The 19,445-nt window shown below is 36.1% G+C and overlaps 1 protein-coding gene across 4 annotated transcripts in view; it reads right to left on the bottom strand.

Moving 5' to 3' along the window:
* The window catches only part of LOC150096041 (brefeldin A-inhibited guanine nucleotide-exchange protein 3), a 377,536-nt gene that overhangs the window by 193,941 nt on the left and 164,150 nt on the right, over nt 1-19,445 (bottom strand). For all 4 annotated transcript variants that reach the window (XR_016549919.1, XM_090408931.1, XM_090408932.1 and 1 more), the window contains exon 20: nt 4,939-5,157. Coding sequence is in view for 3 of the 4 variants with exons in the window: in XM_090408931.1 (XP_090265057.1) it covers nt 4,939-5,157 (219 nt within the window). In the remaining variant the exon portion in view is untranslated. The remainder of the gene's footprint in view (nt 1-4,938; nt 5,158-19,445) is intronic.

Below are 19,445 nucleotides of genomic sequence, written 5' to 3'. Positions count from 1 at the left end.
AGGATAACCAAGTTATTTTATAAACTTGGTTATTTTAACTCTTAATTCCAAGTATGCAAACAATTAAGTTTGCACCTGAAACAAAGTTCAAGTCTAAAGAAGATACAACACCAGGGCAATTCATTGTAAAGGTGAGTAAAGCTCTGATCACTATTCTTAGTATTTTCCCATAATGTAAAGCACATCTCACTAGAAGATGTATACTGCAATGCATTATGGGTGGGGTCACTACCCAGACCAGTTTCAACCTTTATTGAGGTCTCCTCACTGTGAGTAGCTAGACCCTAAATACCAAGGTTATAGTAATACGGAGCCTTATCAACTTTACCTATAGAAGTTGCAACAAGGTGTTTTTATTTTTAATAAAAATCTCAGGAGGAGATATAGATGAATTAAATTTTTTACCTTGGGGATATTGTATATTAGGATAACAAAGTTATTTTATAAACTTGGTTATTTTAACTCCTAATCCCAAGTATGCAAACAATTAAGTTTGCACCTGAAACAAAGTTCAAGTCTAAAGATGATACAATGAGTTGCCCTGGTGTTGTATCATCTTTAGACTTGAACTTTGTTTCAGGCGCAAACTTAATTGTTTGCATACTTGGGATTAGGAGTTAAAATAACCAAGTTTATAAAATAACTTTGTTATCCTAATATACAATATCCCCAAGGTAAAAAATTTAATTCATATATACACACACACACACACACACACACACACACACACACACACACACACACACACACACACACACACAGTAAAACCCTGTTTTTACGTTCCTGCAATTTACGCTTTCCTGTAATTTATGTCATTTTCCGTTGGTCCCGTCCTAAGGCCTATTCTTACGATATATTGTTTTCCCTCATTAACAACTTGATGTGGACGTTATTTCCCGTGATTTGCATTTTTTTCTCGGGTGGCAATACTGATTTTTGAAACGATTTCTGCGGAAATCTGCGCATTTCTGTTCCCAGTTGGCATAGCTTTCGGCTGTAGTTTCATTTCTGCCATCACGGTGACTTGCACGTTTGCAGCAGTAATGTAATGATGAGTGATACTGTGATTTTTCAATCACAGTATGAACTGATATTGCAGAATTTCTGCTACGTAATTTAGCGTGTGAAAGTTGCTTTCAAGTTGCAGTGGTGAATTATCAATGTTAGTAACATGGAGAAAAAAGATAGAAAATGTATTTGGGTAGAAGAAAAGATGGCAATTCTGCGACGTGTAGATTGGCATGCCGGAACACGTGTGCATTTAGCAAAAGATCTTTGACTCTGCGCGTCCACTTTGAACAGGATAGTAAAAAACAGGTCAAGCATTGAACTCAATGCAAAGCAATTAAATAGATAAATGTAAGTAATTGTAAATTTATTTATTTTCAGTTATTAAATTTGGTAATCTAGTATGTAGACTCACATACTAGAAGTAAGTCATCTTTTAGCCTTTTTTTAAATTTTTTTTACATTTCCTGCTATTTACACTTTTTTCCATCAGTCATCCCCTGAAAAGTGTAAAAAAGGGGTCTTACTACACACACACACACACACACACACACACACACACACACACACACACACATCTGAAAAGTTCTTGGCCTCGACCATAGATGGCAACATTATCAGCAAGATTTTTTTTTCTAAGTTGGTACATCTGTCATAAGCATCCATGTGAAACTGCAAATCATTCTAACCAATAGTGTGTTTTATACAATTCTGAAGCAAAAGTGTTGTCTGTATCCCATGAAATGGATAAAATTGAGTGTCGTGTGGTTATAAAATTCCTTGTAAAAGAAAGTTTAACACTAAAAGAAATTCATTTGAAGTTCATAAAAGTTTATTGGCACTCTTCCCTTCGTTTTCGACAATTAAGAAATGGGCTGCCGAGTTTAAATGTTGGCGTACCAGCCTTGAAGGTGATCCACATGAAGGACATCCAAAAAGTGTAACAACAACAGAAATCATTGATCAAGTGCACGATATGGAATTGGATGACCGGCGAGTCAAAGTGAGTGAAACTGCTGAGATTATAGCAGTTTCACTCACTTTGAAACTGCTATAAAAAACAATTGCAAATGAAAAAGCTTTGCGCAAGATGGGTACCATGCTTGCTCATAGCAGATCAAAAATGCATGAAAATCTCTGAACAGTGCTTCAAGCATTTTAACAATAAAACTGATTTTGTGCATCGATTTATTACCATTGATGAGACTTGGATTCACCATTACGCACCAGAATCCAAACAGCAGTCAAAACAATGGACAGAAGCCAGTTGTTCAGTGCCAAAGAAGACAAAGTCAGTTCCATCAGCAGGAAAGGTCATGGCATCGGTGTTTTGGGATGCTAAAGACATTTTGTTTATTAATTACCTTGAAAAGGGCAAAACAATATCCAGGGAATATTATTCTGATCTTTTAATCAGACTAGAAGAAAAAATTCGTGAGAAAAGACCTGGTTTGCAGAAGAAAAAAATCATTTTTCATCAGGACAATGCACCTGCCCAGAAAGGTGCTTTTGACAATGGGAAAATGAAGGGATCTGCACTATGAATTGTTGGAACATCCACCCTATTCTCGATTTGGCTCCCTCTGACTTCTGTCTCTTCCTAAAACTAAAATTCTTCCTCACTGGTCAGTGTTTTTCTTTGAATGAAGAGATGATTGCAGCTGTAGAGGGATATTTTGCAGATCTTACTGAGGACCACTACAGGGACAAGATAATGGCGCTGGAATAAATGTATTAGTCTTAAGGGAGATTATGTTGAAAAATAAAAATAATTTTGAAATTACAAATTTGTTTTTTCATTGTTAGGGCGAGAACTTTTATGTATAGAACATATATATATATATATATACTCTATACTATAAAATGATAGCTGAAATTAGAAACGGATGTAGGCTGTAACATTTTTTTATGTAACATTTTTGTGTAACGTTTTGAAACTCATGGGCTACCCTGAGTGTCGAGTCTTCAAAATTCGAGTCATCGGAATTCAAGGAGAACCGGCCTACCAGTCCGGAACACGAGGGGGAGGAACGCCATAGGTGTCAGCGGGCAGAGCCCCCTAGTATATACACACACACAAACTGAAATTAAATTGTTACAAAAAAAGATTTCAACCATTATATTGATATCAATGATGTTTGTGGATGTTTATTACCTTAGGTACATATTATTTCTTTAGTATATTTTCTATAATCAAATAGCCATAATGGCATTACTGAGATAAAGAAGGCAAAAATAGGTGAGGTCCTACTAAATAATAAGTGCAGCATGTTATATTTGGAAAATAATGATCAAGGAAAGGATAGAGTATTGATAGCATTCAATAGGTGAAAGTTTTTCACCTGCGCCAATTGGCTATGCACTTTCCAACCATATGTCTGGGAAAGGTGTGTCCTTGGCTTACTCTTTCTCAGACATAGCGAACTTAGTCAATCTTGGGCATGGACTGGAGGGTTTTTTCCTCCTGCAAGCAGGGACCAGCCTTGTGAACATAATGCTTCTACAGACATAGGATACACCAGGAGGCATAGAGCCAACCACCTTATCCTTGTATAATGGTTGCAGTTATAAGGAATAGAAACCCTTGACACCATAAAGGTAAAAGAGGGAAAGATTAAGAAAGAAAGAAAGTTTTTCACTAGGTTATACTATAAATTAAAGATGCCAAGAAATTATATTCTTTGTTTAATCTTTCATCCAAGTGTAAACAAAGTATGTTTACAAACTTTTAAAACAAAGTGAAATATCTTCACAACAGGGCTACTTGTAATAGAGGCTAATGACTTCACATCAATTGCAGCAGTATCCTATAATGCAAAGCATACATCCTTTAGTGTGTGTATAATGGGAAGGAGCACCACCCATACCAGCTTCGACCTGAATAAAGGTCAAAATGGGTCTTGGTAGTGGACCTTCTGGAATCCCCTTCTAGGTCTGTCTCCCACTGATGAAACCTCAAAAAGGGCCAAAATCCAATATGGTGGAGCACTCACCCTCACCAGTTGAATAAATTTATATGGAATAAGAAAAAAATTACTGCAGATTTCATTACCTATCATCCTTGTAATTTGGTTAAACTCCAGTAAAGATTACTTGGAGTTGTGTGTAGTCTAACATTCTTTGACTCTTACAGAAAGTTTTTTTCACTTGGTTATAAATTAAATTAGAAAATGCCAATAAATGATATTCTTGTATAGGCAAACAAAGTTTGCACACGAAGTATCCTCAAGACTAGACTCCTTGTATATAGAGGCTAATGACGTAAAATTAATTGCCTTGATATCACATTATGCAAAGAATACATTTTTTTTTGGGAGGGGGAGGTGATGTATAATGCTATGCATTATGGAAAGGACCACTACCCAGAGGAGTTTTGATCTTCATTGAAGTCTGATCAGTAGTAGCTAGCCCAAGAAGAGATACCAAGATTGAATACGACTTTTGCATTATTTAAACGTTGGTATTGCTGCGATGCCAAATGAGGATTAACAGCATTAAAGTTAAAGCACTCTACAGAATTGGCCACTATTATTCCTCCACTCTCCTTCAAATTCACCCTTTTATAGTCTTTTACTGATCTTGAAACTCACCAAACCAACTTCACTGCCTCCTCTTTCATTCCATCTACTTCTGCTCTTTGGAACAGTCTCACCCACTTTGCCTTCCCCATATGTCTGGGAAAGGAGTGTCCTTGGCTCACACCCTTCAGCTGTTCAAACAAAATGTGAACAGATTCCTCCTTTCTTCTATTCCTCTTGCCCATGGCATTAATGCAATAAAAGTCTTGTGACCTTTTGTGTGAATCAGATATTAAAACAAACAAACAAACAAAAAAAATGTGAGGATTAATGGAAATGCAGTGTAAGTACCATGAACATATTTCAATAATAAAATATTTTCTACACTTATTTTTTATATTTCAGTGCCTACCAAGAATGTTGCAAAGTTTGGCTGCTCTTTGTAAACCATCCAGACTTTCAGCAATTGCATCTTTTGCCCGCCTGTGTTCTTCCTTTGCACCTTCACTTCCTAACAGCAGACCCAAAGTACTGGAAATTCCACAAGAATTGGTTCCATTCAGTAAAACTGAAAGTACTTCAAGGACTATATCCCAGCATTCAGTTAATACTTGTTGAGAAAACTTCATACCTATTGGAGTAAATAATACATTTTTACATAGTAATGAAAATCAAAAATGACATGCAATAGAATTAATAAACAACAATTTTAAGAGTTGTGGACTTCTTTTAAGCTATGCTTATTCTTATTTCCTTCAAAAATACTAAGTTTCTTTAGAAAAAAATTAAACTTGGTGAGATTTGATATTTTATCTTTTACCCAAACGTGGGCATGCAAAAGTTTACATGTGAAGTAGCATCACAACTTGAACAGACTGAGTGAATGGGCAGCTGAGTGAGATTTACAGTTAAATGTGGCAAAGCACAAAATTTTAAAATTTAAAAAACAAAGATGAGATGCAGAGTACACAAATGGTAGGAATATCTTACAGAAGGTAGAGGAAATAAGAGATCTGGGGGTGATGGTAGATAAGAACCTAACATTTATGATGTACTGTTAAAATTGTGAGAACAGTACAGTGGATTATTGCAATGATGCAGAGACACTGATATGTAGAAGTATGCCGATTATAGTTATACTGTGCCTTGAACAGGCCACATATGGATTACTGTGTACAGATTTAGTCGCCTTGTTTTCAAAAAAGATAATTCACTAAGGTGGTTTTTGAACTCTAGAATGTTGAGTATGAGGAAATGCAATTTGCAGATTCTGGTGAAGAAGAGGGTATATGGTTGCAAAGCATTACTTTGTAAGGGGTTATTACTAGATTAATGCAGATGAGATTTTTCACATTGGGAGGGGAGAAAGGGGAAGAGACCATCCCTGAACTGTATAAGGGTGGTATGAGTGAGGAGAGGAGGGAGGAGTAGGTTTTTCACATGGTTTCAAAACATGGTAGATAAGTTGAGGGGTTTGTGAGGAAGATGCTTTGGTCTGATGAAGCCCAATTTAAGCTTAATGGAAACAGTGAATCAGTATAATTATGTTTACTGAGCTCCAGAAAATCTGGGCATTAATGTGGACAAGGCAGTCAATTTACTGGGGTTCAATGTCTTGTGTGGATTGTTATTTAGGGATTTAATAGAACCATTCTTCTTTGAAAGTACTGTTACTGGTCAAGTGCACATCCATTTTACCTGCCATTCATGCACTTTATAGGATTGATCAATTTCTCTTCCAAAAAGATGGTGCACGACCACGCTACCACCGAGACATGAGAGCTTACCTTGATGAGAGTTTGAAGGGACAATGAATAGGACGAAGAGGTGCAGTTGAGTTCCCCAAACCTCCTCCGGATTTAACACCCTTGGACTTTTACCAATGTGGACTCTAAAGGATGTAGTGTATCGTAGAAAACCAGCTACATTGGTACATTGGTGGCCCTTCAGAAAGAAATTGAAATGGCATGCACAGAAATCCCACTAGACACTTTGACCAACGTTGCCCAAGCAGTAATTCACTAATAATAAGTGTCTGAAGCTAATGGTAATCACAGTGAGAACCTCATGCAATTGTAGAATTCAAAGGTAACTTGTATTCATCCCTTGATGTCTGTATAAATTTAGTATTACAATTTTTATACAGTTTTTTCTTTTGCTGAAGTGTGTATAAATTTTTTTGTATTACAAATTTAATATTAGTATTAGGATTTTTATACAGTTTTTTGTTTTGCTGAAGTGTGTATACATTTTTTTGATGGACTCTATATATATATATATATATATATATATATACGAGGGTGGTTTGAAAAGTTCTTGGCCTCGACCATAGATCTCAAGACTATCGGCAAGATTTTTTTTTCTATGTTGGTACATCTATCATAAGCATCCACGTGAAATTGCAAGTCATTCTATCAAGTAGTTTGTTTCATACAGCTGTCTGAAGCAAAAGTGTCGTCAGTATCATTTGAAATGGATAAAATTGAGTATCGTGCAGTTACAAAATTCTTTGTAAAAGAAGGTTTAACATCAAAAGAAATTAATTTGAAATTCATAAAAGTTTATGGGTACTCTTCTCCTTCATTTTCGACAATTAAGAAATGGGCTACCAAGTTTAAATGTGGCCATCCAGCCTTGAAGATGATCCACGTGAAGGACATCCAAAAAGTGTAACAACAACAGAAACTTGATCAAGTGCACGATATGGTACTGAATGACCAGCAAATCAAAGTGCACGAAATTGCTGAGATTATACATTTCAAAAGAACATGCATGATATATTTTGCAAGAATTGCAAATAAAAAAGCTTTGTGCAAGGTGGGTGCCATGCTTGCTCAGAGCAGTTCAAAAATGAAGTCGCATGAAAAATCTTGGAGTGTTTTATGTCATAATTTTGTTGTTAGTGTTATGATTTTGTGCATTGATTTATTACTATAGATGAGACTTGGATTCACCATTGCAACCAGAATCCGTCAAAACAGTGGACAGAAGCTGGTTGTTCAGCGCCAAAGAAGAAAACAAAGTGGGTTCCATCAGCAGGAAAGGTCATGGCATCAGTGTTTTGGGATGCTAAAGGCATTTTGCTTATTAATTATCTTGAAAAGGGTAAAACAATAACTAGGGAATATTATTCCGATCTTTTAACCAAACTAGACGAAAAAATTCGTGAAAAAAGATCCAGTTTGCAGAAGAAAAAAAATCATCTTTCATCAGGACAATGTACCTGCCCACAAAGGTGTTTTGGCAATGGGAAAATTAAGGGATCTGCACTATGAATTGTTGGAACATCCACCCAATTCCACAGATTTGGCTCCCTGTGACTTATATCTCTTCCCAAAACTAAATCTCTTCCTCGCTGGTCAACGTTTTTCTCCGATATTTTGCAGATCTTACTGAGAACCATTACAGGGACAGGATAATGGTACTGGAGCATCTTTGGAATAAATATATTACTCTTAAGGAAGATTATGTTGAAAAATAAAAATAATTTTGAAATTATTCGTTTTTTCATTGTTATTCTAACAATGATCCAGAGCAATTATCCCATCCCTGTAGTGGTTCTTAGTAAGATCTGCAAAATATCCTCTACAGCTGCAATCACCTCTTGATTCGAAGAAAAACGCTGACAAGCAAGGAAGAGTTTTAGTTTTGGAAGAAACAGAAGTCAGAGGGAGCCAAATTTGGGGAATAGGGTGGATGTTCCAACAATTCATAGTGCAGATCCCTTAATTTTCCATTGCCAAAACACCTTTGTGGGCAGGTGCATTGTCCTGATGAAAGATGAGTTTTTTCTTCTGCAAACTGGATCTTTTTTCACGAATTTTTTCGTCTAGTTTGGTTAAAAGATCGGAATAATATTCTCTGGTTATTGTTTTACCCTTTTCAAGATAATTAATAAACAAAATGCCTTTAGCATCCCATAACACTGATGCCATGACCTTTCCTGCTGATGGAACTGACTTTGGCACTGAACAACTGGCTTCTGTCCACTGTTTTGACTGCTGTTTGGATTCTGGTGTGTAATGGTGAATCCAAGTCTCATCTATGGTAATAAATTGATGCACAAAATCAGTTTTATTCTTGTTAAAATGCTGCAAGCACTGTTCAGAGATTTTCATGCAAGTGTGTTTTTGATCTGCTCCGAGCAAGCACGGCACCCATCTTGTGCAAAACATTTTCATTTGCAATTCTTCATGCAAAATATATCCTACACATTCTTTTGAAGTGCCTATAGTCTTAGCAATTTCAAGCACTATGACTCACCGGTCATGCAATACCATATCATGCACTTGATCAATGATTTCTGGTATTGTTACACTTTTTGGACATCCTTTATGTGGATCATCTTCAAGGATGGACGGCCATGGTTAAACTTGGTAGCCCATTCCTTAATTATCAAAAATGAAGGAGAAGAGTGTCCATAAACTTTGAATGAATTTCTTTTGATGTTAAACGTTCTTTTACAAAGAATTTTATAACTGCACAATACTCAATTTTATTCATTTCAAGGGATACAGACAACACTTTTGCTTCAGACAGCTGTATAAAAGAAACTACTTGATAGAATGACTTGCAATTTCACATGGATGCTTATGACAGATGTACCAACTTAAAAAAAACAAAAAAACTTGCCGATAGTGTTTCCATCTATGGTCGAGAACTTTTCAGACCAGCCTCATATGTAAGAACAGTTTTCTAAGGTTGGATGAAATTGTGATTTGTACAGAATTAGTAGCATGACAGATGAAAAGCAATACCTCGAGCAAAAAAGGATGCTTCTTTTCTTCAGGAATTAGGCATTTGCTGGTCTTTCCATCTTGCAGCTGATCTTCCCCCCCCTCTCTCTATTTGGTCTATATTTATCCACCTCTTTTGGTAGCTGATATCTTTCCATCCTAAATAGATGCTCTGTCCATTTCTCTATATATATTCCATAATCTTTTCATTCATGTAAATATCTAGCTCTTTTCTGATATCTTTTTCATTTTTACATGGTCCAATTTTGTGCATCTTTTAATTGTCCTTAAAAATGATTTTAAAAAAGTTAAGTAAAATGCTAAAAATTGCAAAGTTTTATTTTTAAAGCTGAGGATGCTACAGAAGTGATGTGGTTATGCCTGAAAAAGGCCAGAAGTATATGTCAGTCTAAGAAGTGAGATCTAGTTTTAATCTGAGCAGATAAGGAAGTTAAAACCAAGGTCTTTTTATTTCTGCAGAGAAAAAAAATTTTTTTTTTTTAAATATATATTTTATATACAAGAATACCTAGATTATCGCGATTTATAATTTGATACCAAAATTCCAATTATTGTGCTCCAAATTCGAATTAGACCACGAGATGTAGCCTACTACATATGCAACCAGTTCGAGTCGCCACTCTCCAGGTATCACTCTCTTGTAGCGCTTTGTTTTTATCCGACTCACCTTCTCACCACTTACCAGTAACTATCCACCCTTGCCTGAAGTACATGTGGATATTTATTTCTCTTGTTATTTACCCCTACAATGAATGCTAAAAGAAACAAGGATGATTTCAAGTCTACAGCTATCAAGAAGAAACATAGAGGGATCGGCTAAGAAGATAAGTTGCATATGATAAATAAGTATAAAGAGGCATAACCAAAGCCAAAATTGCAAGAGAGTATGGTCTAAATGAATCAACTGTTCGCCATATTTTAGACCAGGCTGCAAACTATAAGCAACTAGGACAAAGTGCATCGACCTCGTCTGTGTCCCAACCTATGAGAAACAGAAGCCATCTTATGATTGAAATGGAAACGCTATTGTCAGTGTGGATAGAAGATTGTAACCAAAAGAGAATTCCTCTTAGTCAAATGACTATAAAAACAAAAGCATTGAATTTGTTTGAAACTTTAAAAAGAAAACAATTAGAAAGCGAAAATGATTCGGCGTCAGTAGTGGAAGAAACTTTCTCTGCAAGTTCAGGATGGTTTGATCGGTTCAAAAAGCGATCGAGCATTCATAGTGTTTGTGTACAAGGTGAAATTGCAAGCGCCGATGAAAAAAGCAGGCTAGTTTTCCTGGTGAATTGCAACAGATCATTGAAGAAGGAAATTATACTGATGATCAGATATTTAATGCTGACAAAAGAGGTTTATTATGGAAAAAAATGCCCACTAAAACTTTTTAGCAAAAAATGAAAAATCACAGCCTGGCTACAAGGTTTCGAAGGAGCGTGTAACACCTTTTACTATGTGGCAATGCTTCTGGAGATTACAAGATGAAGCCTCTCTTTATTTATCGTTCACAAAATCTTAGCCCGCTTAGAAGTTTAGATAAAAATTTTCTCCCTGTTCGTTGGAGATTCAACAGAAAAGCTTGGATGACAAAAACTATTTTTGAGGATTGGTTTAAAAACTGTTTTTGTCCTGAAGCTGAAAGGTACTGCAAGTCATTAAATCTTGATTTTAAAATCTTGTTGATATTAGATAATGCACCTAGTCATCCAACAGCACTGAATGGTTTGTGCGAAAATGTAAAAGTTATTTATTTACCACCTAATACCACTTCCATCATCCAGCCAATGGATCAAGGTGTAATCACATCCTTTAAGGCATATTACCTACGAAGAACTTTTTCACAAGCAATAGAAAAGACTACAGGAGATGAAGCTATGACTTTGACAGAATTCTGGAAGGCATTCAATATCAAAAATTAGAACATTGACATTGAGAATGTCAGGGAAGCATGGAGTGAAGTAACGTCTAGCAACCTGAGAGCGGTGTGGCAAAAGATCATTCCTCATTGTGCAAATGATTTTAAAGGATTTGAAAATGAAGTAACTGTTATCAATGACATAACTGAGCTTGGTTTCGATGTAGGACTAAAAGAAATTGAAAAAGGTGATGTTCAGGACCTGTTTCAGTCACATGATAAGGAGCTGGATGATGAAGACCTAATTAACCTCAAGAGAGAACGTGCTTACGATGCTCAAATTGATGATAATGACGAACAAATTGACTTGGCACCGAAGGAATTTACCCTCAAAGAAATGGACGAAATGTTTAGAATTGCTGAAAATTTTAAAGAAAAAAAATCTTGAACAGCGATCCTAATCTCGAGCGATCACTGAAAGTTCATCAGGAAATTGAAAATTCCATCCGTTGCTACTGAGTTTTATACGAAGAAAAAAGAAAGAAAAAATTCCACCAGACAACTCTACACCAATTTTTATCCAAGAAAGAATAATTGTATGTACTGTATGTACTTCTTATATATAAATAAAGATTAAAGAATAATCTTGTTTTTCTTAATGAACCTTCATTTTTTACTTAACACGTTTAACACATTTCTTTTTTACTTGTTATATAAAATTGAATTAATAGATTTGAAAAATCAAAATCCTTGGCATTGATCACCCATTTTACACACATTATTTATCCCGATTATCGTGGATTCGATTATTGTGGTATTTTTTGTGGCAACAATAACCGCGATAATCGAGATATTCCTGTATATATAAAAGGAGAGGTAGAGAACATCAAAATCAACTATATTCAATCACATAGGAAAGCATGATCGGAAATGCCACCGAAAGATACTAACAGGGACACAAAGATACAGAAATAACACAAGGCAATAAGTATCATAAAAAAATTTATTAGGCGTAACTGAACAGTTCAATAGTAGTTGGATACTTAATATGGTTTCAGGATTCCATCAGGTGCTCAAAGTTACGACCATTAGCAGTGATGCTGCCTGACACCAACGACGCATTGATTGGCGTACATTTTCGAAAATACCCGAGTTTCCAGGATATTAGCAGCAGCGGCGATGGCAATTCTTGCCACGAGGTCCATGTCAGAGGCAACAGGCATTTTGCAAACCATGGCTTTAAGGGTCCCCCACAGAAAGAAATCAATGCTTGACAAAGAGGTGGGTGTGGGGCTACACGACGGGTCCACCATGCCCCAAAGGACCTGTCCAAATACTGATGCACAGAAATGTCAAAATGGGCTGGAGCTCTGTCGTGTTGGAACCATATCTGCCGAAGCACAGTCATTGGAACATTGTTCAGTAAATCCGGCAGAACTTCTTCCAGAAAGGTCTGATACTTCTGGCAGTCCAGTCAGGGTGGTAACAGGTATGGACCAATTAAACAGTCAGCGACGATACCTGCCCATACGTTAATGGTGAAGCGTTGTTGTGCAGCATGTGATCACACAGTGTGTGGATTCTCATGGGTCCACACATTGCGGTGATTGAAGACCCATTCGTGGGTAAATGAAGCTTCATCCGTGAACAAAACATAAGTTAGAAAATCTGGGTCTAGAGTACTTTTCTGCAAAAACCACTGCGCGAATTCCACATGTCGAGGATAATCTTCGGCCATCAGTAACTGGATCAATTGCAGATGAAATGGATGCAAGGACTCAGAGTGCAAAACGCACAATACACCGGATTGAGATATTCCTATAGCGAGATTTCGCGTTGATCGTGGCCATCCACTATCATGCCTGCGATCCCTAAATGATCCATAGTCACACAAATTCTGATGCAAATGCGCAAACATTTGGTGATGTGGTACACACCTGTTTGGGTACCTTTCATGATATATTTGTACAGCGGGTCAACCATTACCGTCAGCTAACCCGTAAATGAGGTGCATGTCTGCTATCTCAGTGTTCATAAAACGACGCATGTTCTTCGTACGACATCGAAAGCTTGAATGAGGAAGCTCCAATTGCTCACCTGGAGCGCTGCTGAACAGCGCCACCCTATCACTTTCGGGTGGCATTTCCGGTCATGCTTTCCTATGTGAATATGGTTGATTTCGATGTTCTCTACCTCCCCTCAAAGTTTGTATGTGGAATTTTGAACACCCTGTATATATATAAAAAACTGTTTTGAAAGCATTAAAGGTGACTGGATTGTTATATCTTGATGAAGGATGATATAGATATTAGTGTTTAGGGTACTGATAATAAATGATCTTGAGGTATGAGATGTCTGAACAGTGCGGGGTTTATCATATGAATAGTGGGAATGAAGAGCACAAATGTCAACAAAACTGATGACAGTACTCCATCAGCCTTCAAAAACACCTGCATTAATAGAAAAAATCTGATGAGAGAACACTCTCTACCATTACATGCAGTGAACAGTCCAAGAAAAATCTGGTACTCCAATTACATGGGATGGAAGGGAGATCATAAGATGGTAATTTGATGAAAAGCTCTTGATGCCAAACAATATCAAATGATGCTTTGTGTCATATCAAGATCTGCTGGATTTTGGCTGGTAAAATCCATGCTGGTAGTCACTGATTAGTTGACAGTTTTCCAGGTGTTAAAAAGAAATTGACCTTTGATGACCTCCATTATTTTGACAGCACTGGTTTAGGTGAATAATCTGATTTGATGAAAGAAATGTCTCCCCCTTTTTTTAGCAATTGGTTGTATATAAACTGGCTTCTATGCTGTGGAACAGATGCCAGCTGAATATAATATAGAGTACAGGTGAAGAACAGGCATTAGTTCAGGAGAGCACATTTCTTGAGCACAGCTGGTGGGACACAAACCTTTATGGTATGCGGGTTGAAGATTTTTCTGAGGAGTTTCTGGATCCTTCATCACAGGAGACATGTGATGCAAAAATTGGAGATGATTTACCTTGGTCATCTATACAGGAGTTGGATGAGAAGAATGATGTTAGAAGGATGGCTTTATCTTAGCAAAAAAATGAGCAGGAGCACAGATGGGTCAGAAATTGCACCGAATAGTTTTCGCCAGGGACTAGAAGGCCCAACTGGCATTGGCACAAGTGGAAAGCTTTTTAAATTTATACCTTTCAAAATTCAGACTCGGCACTGTTAACAGTTATGCAAGTTTTTCCATTTTACTTCATGGAAAGAAGTAAAAGTCATGAGGATCTTTTCACTTGGTTCAAAAGTGTAGTGCCAAAGGATACAAGCATGTGAATGGCTGAGGGAAAGGTGTTCTACCAGAGATGAAATTTTATTAGGTTATGATCTGACTTATTAAGAGGAGAGGTTACCTTAACAGTGCACCTCTGGAAGGAGAACTGTTAAGAAAAGAAATTGTATTGGATGAGAGGACAGGAGAGGATTATTGGGCATTCTAGTTGGTAGATGAATAATTTCATTTATTGCTTATAGCAAATACCCAAGATTCTCTTCCTGCATGGTCAGTGGAATTGGAAATCAGGATCCAGCTGTAGTTAGGAACATTAAAGTTAGCAAGGAAGATCATTTGAGATGATGTTTAGGCACCACAAATGTTGGTGCAATGATGTAGAAGAAGGTTGTTTGTAAAGTTTAAGTAAATTTTTTAGCTTAGTGAAGAAAGCTTGTTTTTTTTTTATTATTATTATTTTTTTATTTTAACCAGAGTACCGTTATATCTATTTGAGTTTACTGTCATGATGGTATTCAAGAGGTGAAGAGAAAAAAGAGCAAGGAACATGCAATGTTAAGACACAGACTCTTAGACCTGTCACCCATACAGAGAGCAACTAATCTCCATACCACAGCGTATCACTACACAACTTCCTTCCAGGTCTGATCTGCAGTGTAGATGGCAGCAAGATTATGTGCCAGATTACAAGGAAACCATCTAAATGTATTATCACCAAGGAAGGCTGTAGATGTCCATAATGTATTTTGCATGCCTTGGAAGGGTATCACTTCACTGTATGCTGAGGGGTTATGTTAAATGGCTTAAATGTCTTAAGATATTACAATGCCAGGATAATGCATGCCTCAAAACCTTTTAAAGTCTCAAAGGAAATTATTTTTGGTTACTTGTTATAATATAATGAACATATTTATTATTCTTTCTTTTAATAATTTTCTTTTGCTAATCAATCCTTTTAGGTTTTTCTTCATTATTACTGAAATCAATTTTAGCATTATAACTCCATGAAACACTTTTGGGTGACTTATTAAAATAATCAGACCCTATGGAGTCAAAACACTCCTCATGAGATATTAGAAACATAACTAAAACCCATAGTTATGTAGATTTGAGTGTGACATATATCAATTATAAATGTCAACCTCATGTGTAAGCATTTTTAATCTGATAATAAAAAAATTAAATTTCAAACATGCACATATATGAACTCAATTTTCCAGTATGCATGGAATAAATCTGATGGTGTCAGAAAATGAAAATTTATGTAAACAATAGATGTGCAATTACATAAAGTATTTATATTTATATTATAAAGATTGTTTACATATTATCCTGCATTGGAAAAATCCACCTATGTACTTATTAGACGATATTAAAAATTCATCAAAACAATCAGAGTTAAACAGCTTTCAGAGGTGAACTGTAAACTCAAATATACAAATTTTATTTCAGAAAATCAAAAAACAAAAACTTCAAAGACCCAATGGCAAATTATGAATGGAAAGAACTGAATGATTCACTCACAACACAGCTGTCCACAAGAAAAATCAGAACTTCACAATGGATTTAAATCAGTCCTAAAAAAGAAGGAATTATAATGAAAGTTCATGGCTAGTTGTCAAGTACCTTAGAGAACACAGATAAAAATATAACAGCTATTAGTGTGTACAAAAGTAGCTAAACAAAGGATTGGAAAGACTCTGTTAAGAATATAGAAAATGTATATCATGAAATTGGTAAAATATTTTGAAGGTTATTGAAAAAGCTTACAAATGGAGAAAAGAATAATATAAAAGGAATCAGAAATGATAAATGGTTAAATAAAACTGAAGGATATGAAACAAAAATGAATTAACTGCCAAAATAGCGAAGTTGAAGCAGATCATCAGAGAGACAATGCGGGAATTGCAAAACGTTGAGAGACGTTTAAATGAGCATAGGGAGAAAAAGAAAAATGAACAGGAAAATAAGAAACAACAAAGCAAGGAAATAATGAAAACATGCTATAGATGAGAGAGTTATAACACTGAGTTTTCCTGGAGCAAAAATTAAAAATATAACGCAAGTAATTCAAAAACAGAAAAGAAAAGTAAATGAAATCGTAGTTGTAGTAGGTATGAACGATTTAAATGGTGATAAGTTCAGTATGATAGAGGACATGAAAGGGTTGCTGGAAGAGGTGAGAGTGAAGAGTGAGAAAGTGAAAATCGTTAGTATTTCACCTCGCTATGATAAAAATGAATTAAAAAGAAGGGCTATGATGGCAAACGATTTGATGCATAGGCTATGCAGAAGGAATGGATGTGAGGCTGACTGACATATATCAAAAAGTGGTACATGGGGGATCTGAGTCTGCAAGGTTTAAGGTAACAAGTGGTGTACCACAAGGATCAGTGCTTGGTTCACTGTTATTCAATCTGTACATTAATGATATTGGGAAGGATTTGACAAGTGACATACAGTTATTTGCTGATGATGCAAAGATAGATATGGTAATCAGAAATGCTGCTGATATGCAGTCTTTGCAGAATGATTTCAATAGGCTGGAACTGTGGGCATGGGAAAATGGGTGCCAGTTCAATGTCAGCAAATGTAAAGTCATTCACTTCGGCATGATTAGATTTCCAATGTCGTATTATATTGGTGGGATTAGGCTAGAAGAAACTGATGAGGCTAGGGATCTTGGTGTGTTAATAGATAGGAAGTTGAAGTTTAGAGGCCATGTGGCAAAGATTGCAAATACAACTCAAAAGATAATTGCAATGCTGAAATGAACATTCACATGTAAAGATAAGGATGTTATTTTGCCTCTTTACAAGGCCTTGATAAGACCTCACTTGGACTATTGTGCACAGGTCTGGTCTGTGCACAATAGTCCAAGTGAGGTCTTAAAAAAGATATCAGGATTGTGGAATACTGATTATGAAGACAGATTGAGAATTTGCAGACTGCAGACACTAGCAAACAGGAGAAAGAGGGGTGATATGATTGAGACTTACAAACTTCTGAAAAGGTCATACAGGATTTCAATTCATGGAATTTTTCAATTTATGGAGGGTAGGGAAAGGACGAGAGGGCATCCTTGGAAGCTGAGAATGAAGGTCGCCAAGAAGGGTGTGAGGGCTAGATTTTTCTCAGAGGGTAGTGCATGATTGGAATGGATTGCCATTGGATATTGTGAGTGCAAGAGGTGTGAATGAATTCAAGAATAAGTATGATAGCCGGTGTGTGTAGTATGTGGCCTCCCTTGATGAGTCTCTGACTCCCTGGAGGTCTCTCTCTTAATAATAATATTCTGGATGCCTAGAGAAACTGCCTTGAAAGATTGTAAAATGACAAGATCTAGCAGAACAATAGTAGAAAATATTAAAGAGAAATGCAATCATGAGAAGGTCAATCAAGAAGGTCGAATTCTGTATTACTGAAGCAGAGTTCCCATAATACCCACCCATCCATAATAAAGGAAAACAAACATGAATGCAAGAATTACATAAGAACATTCTCTACTGAGGGGTAATTTAAGGGTCAAAGCTAAATAACTGGGATGAGATCTCCACATCATCTTTAAGGAATGTGGAGAACTAACTGGGGCTTCTGATCTAATGTTTACTCATCACATTCTTGTGGTGCACCCCATTAGTAGGTATCCACTAGGTACTGAACAAACAAGGATAGGCTGGCAATTTAGGACTTAGCCAACAAACTGTTCTCTCTATTGGCTTAAACCACAAATACATATCACAATACAACATGATGAGATTTTATGGCAGCTGGGGCATCACCCAATTAAACAAAGCCCCTGCTGTTTTCATCAGGGAACCAAGGCAAACAGTGAAACATCGGCTACTGAACATCTCGAAGAAGTTCCAGTAGAAGAACAAACCCAATATCAAAAGAATGAAAGATAGAAACCATCAATATAATAAGAAGTATTAATGGAAAAGAAATCAAACAATTTTTTCCAGTTTGCCATATGGACATAATTGGCATTACTGAGACAAAAAAGGACAAAAACAGGCGAGATCTTACTAAATAATAAATATAGGATGTTATATTTGGGCAATAATGATCAAAGAAAGGAGTAGCAATAGCATTCAACACTAAACATGAAGATAAATTTCTCAATTGGAAGGCAGTTTCAAGTAATGTGGCCACACTTCAAATCGGGGAAATGGACCATGAAACTTATTTGTGCCTCTGGTGCAATGAAGGTTATCCTAAGGAAGAAGATGAGGAATTTTTTTGAGTCATTAGAGATAAGAATTAGAGGTAGGAATTTTTTGAGTCATTAGAGGTAGCTGACAAATAAAATGAAAAAAGTGGTCCTTGTTAGAGATCTAAACAGCAGAGTAAGAAATTAATCCCACTAGGCTTATATGAATGTTTTGGGAAAATTTAGAGAAAAGGAGAAAGCAAAAAATAATGGTGAGTATCTGCTGGATTTATGCTCAGGATATGGATTAGCATTAACACCATGTTCCAACATACAGATGTACAAAAGTTCACATGGAGAGAAGATGCAAAAATAAGAAAAGTCTCGTTGATTGCAATTGTTGATAGTGATATATTCATGCTGATCCAAGATACAAGCATGTATAGAGTATTTGAAATTGGAAGTGATCATCGTTTAGATCTAAATAGGATAAAAAAGAATATCACATTGAAAAGAACAGTATGTAAATTAGTTTAAAAAGAATTAAACTTGAGAAGCTTTTACAGGTACTGTAGACTTAACTATAGAAACATTATTAAAGAAAAACTGAAACAGTTGAAAACAGGAACCAAACCTTAGTCTCAGTGGCAAACTGAAGAAAACATTGATTTAGCTAGGGAGGTATGTGGTGAAGAAAGCATATTGAAAGTTCCTAGCAAAGTCAGATACCCTAAAAGAATAACAAAGAAAAATGTAAGAGAGTTAAGTTATGTGAAAAGGTAGCGAAACAGAAGTCATGGGAAGACTTTTGTAAGAATAAAGAAAATAAATATCAGGAAGATGGCAAAAATGTACTGGAGAGTTGATAAA

This window comes from Typopeltis vanoorti, chromosome 19 (assembly GCF_054136105.1).
Source record: "Typopeltis vanoorti isolate ZY-2024b chromosome 19, IOZ_Tvanoo_1.0, whole genome shotgun sequence".
NCBI lineage: Eukaryota > Metazoa > Arthropoda > Arachnida > Uropygi > Thelyphonidae > Typopeltis > Typopeltis vanoorti.
The sequence above is the reverse complement of the archived record's forward strand: the minus strand, read 5'-3'. Positions and strand labels throughout refer to the sequence as shown.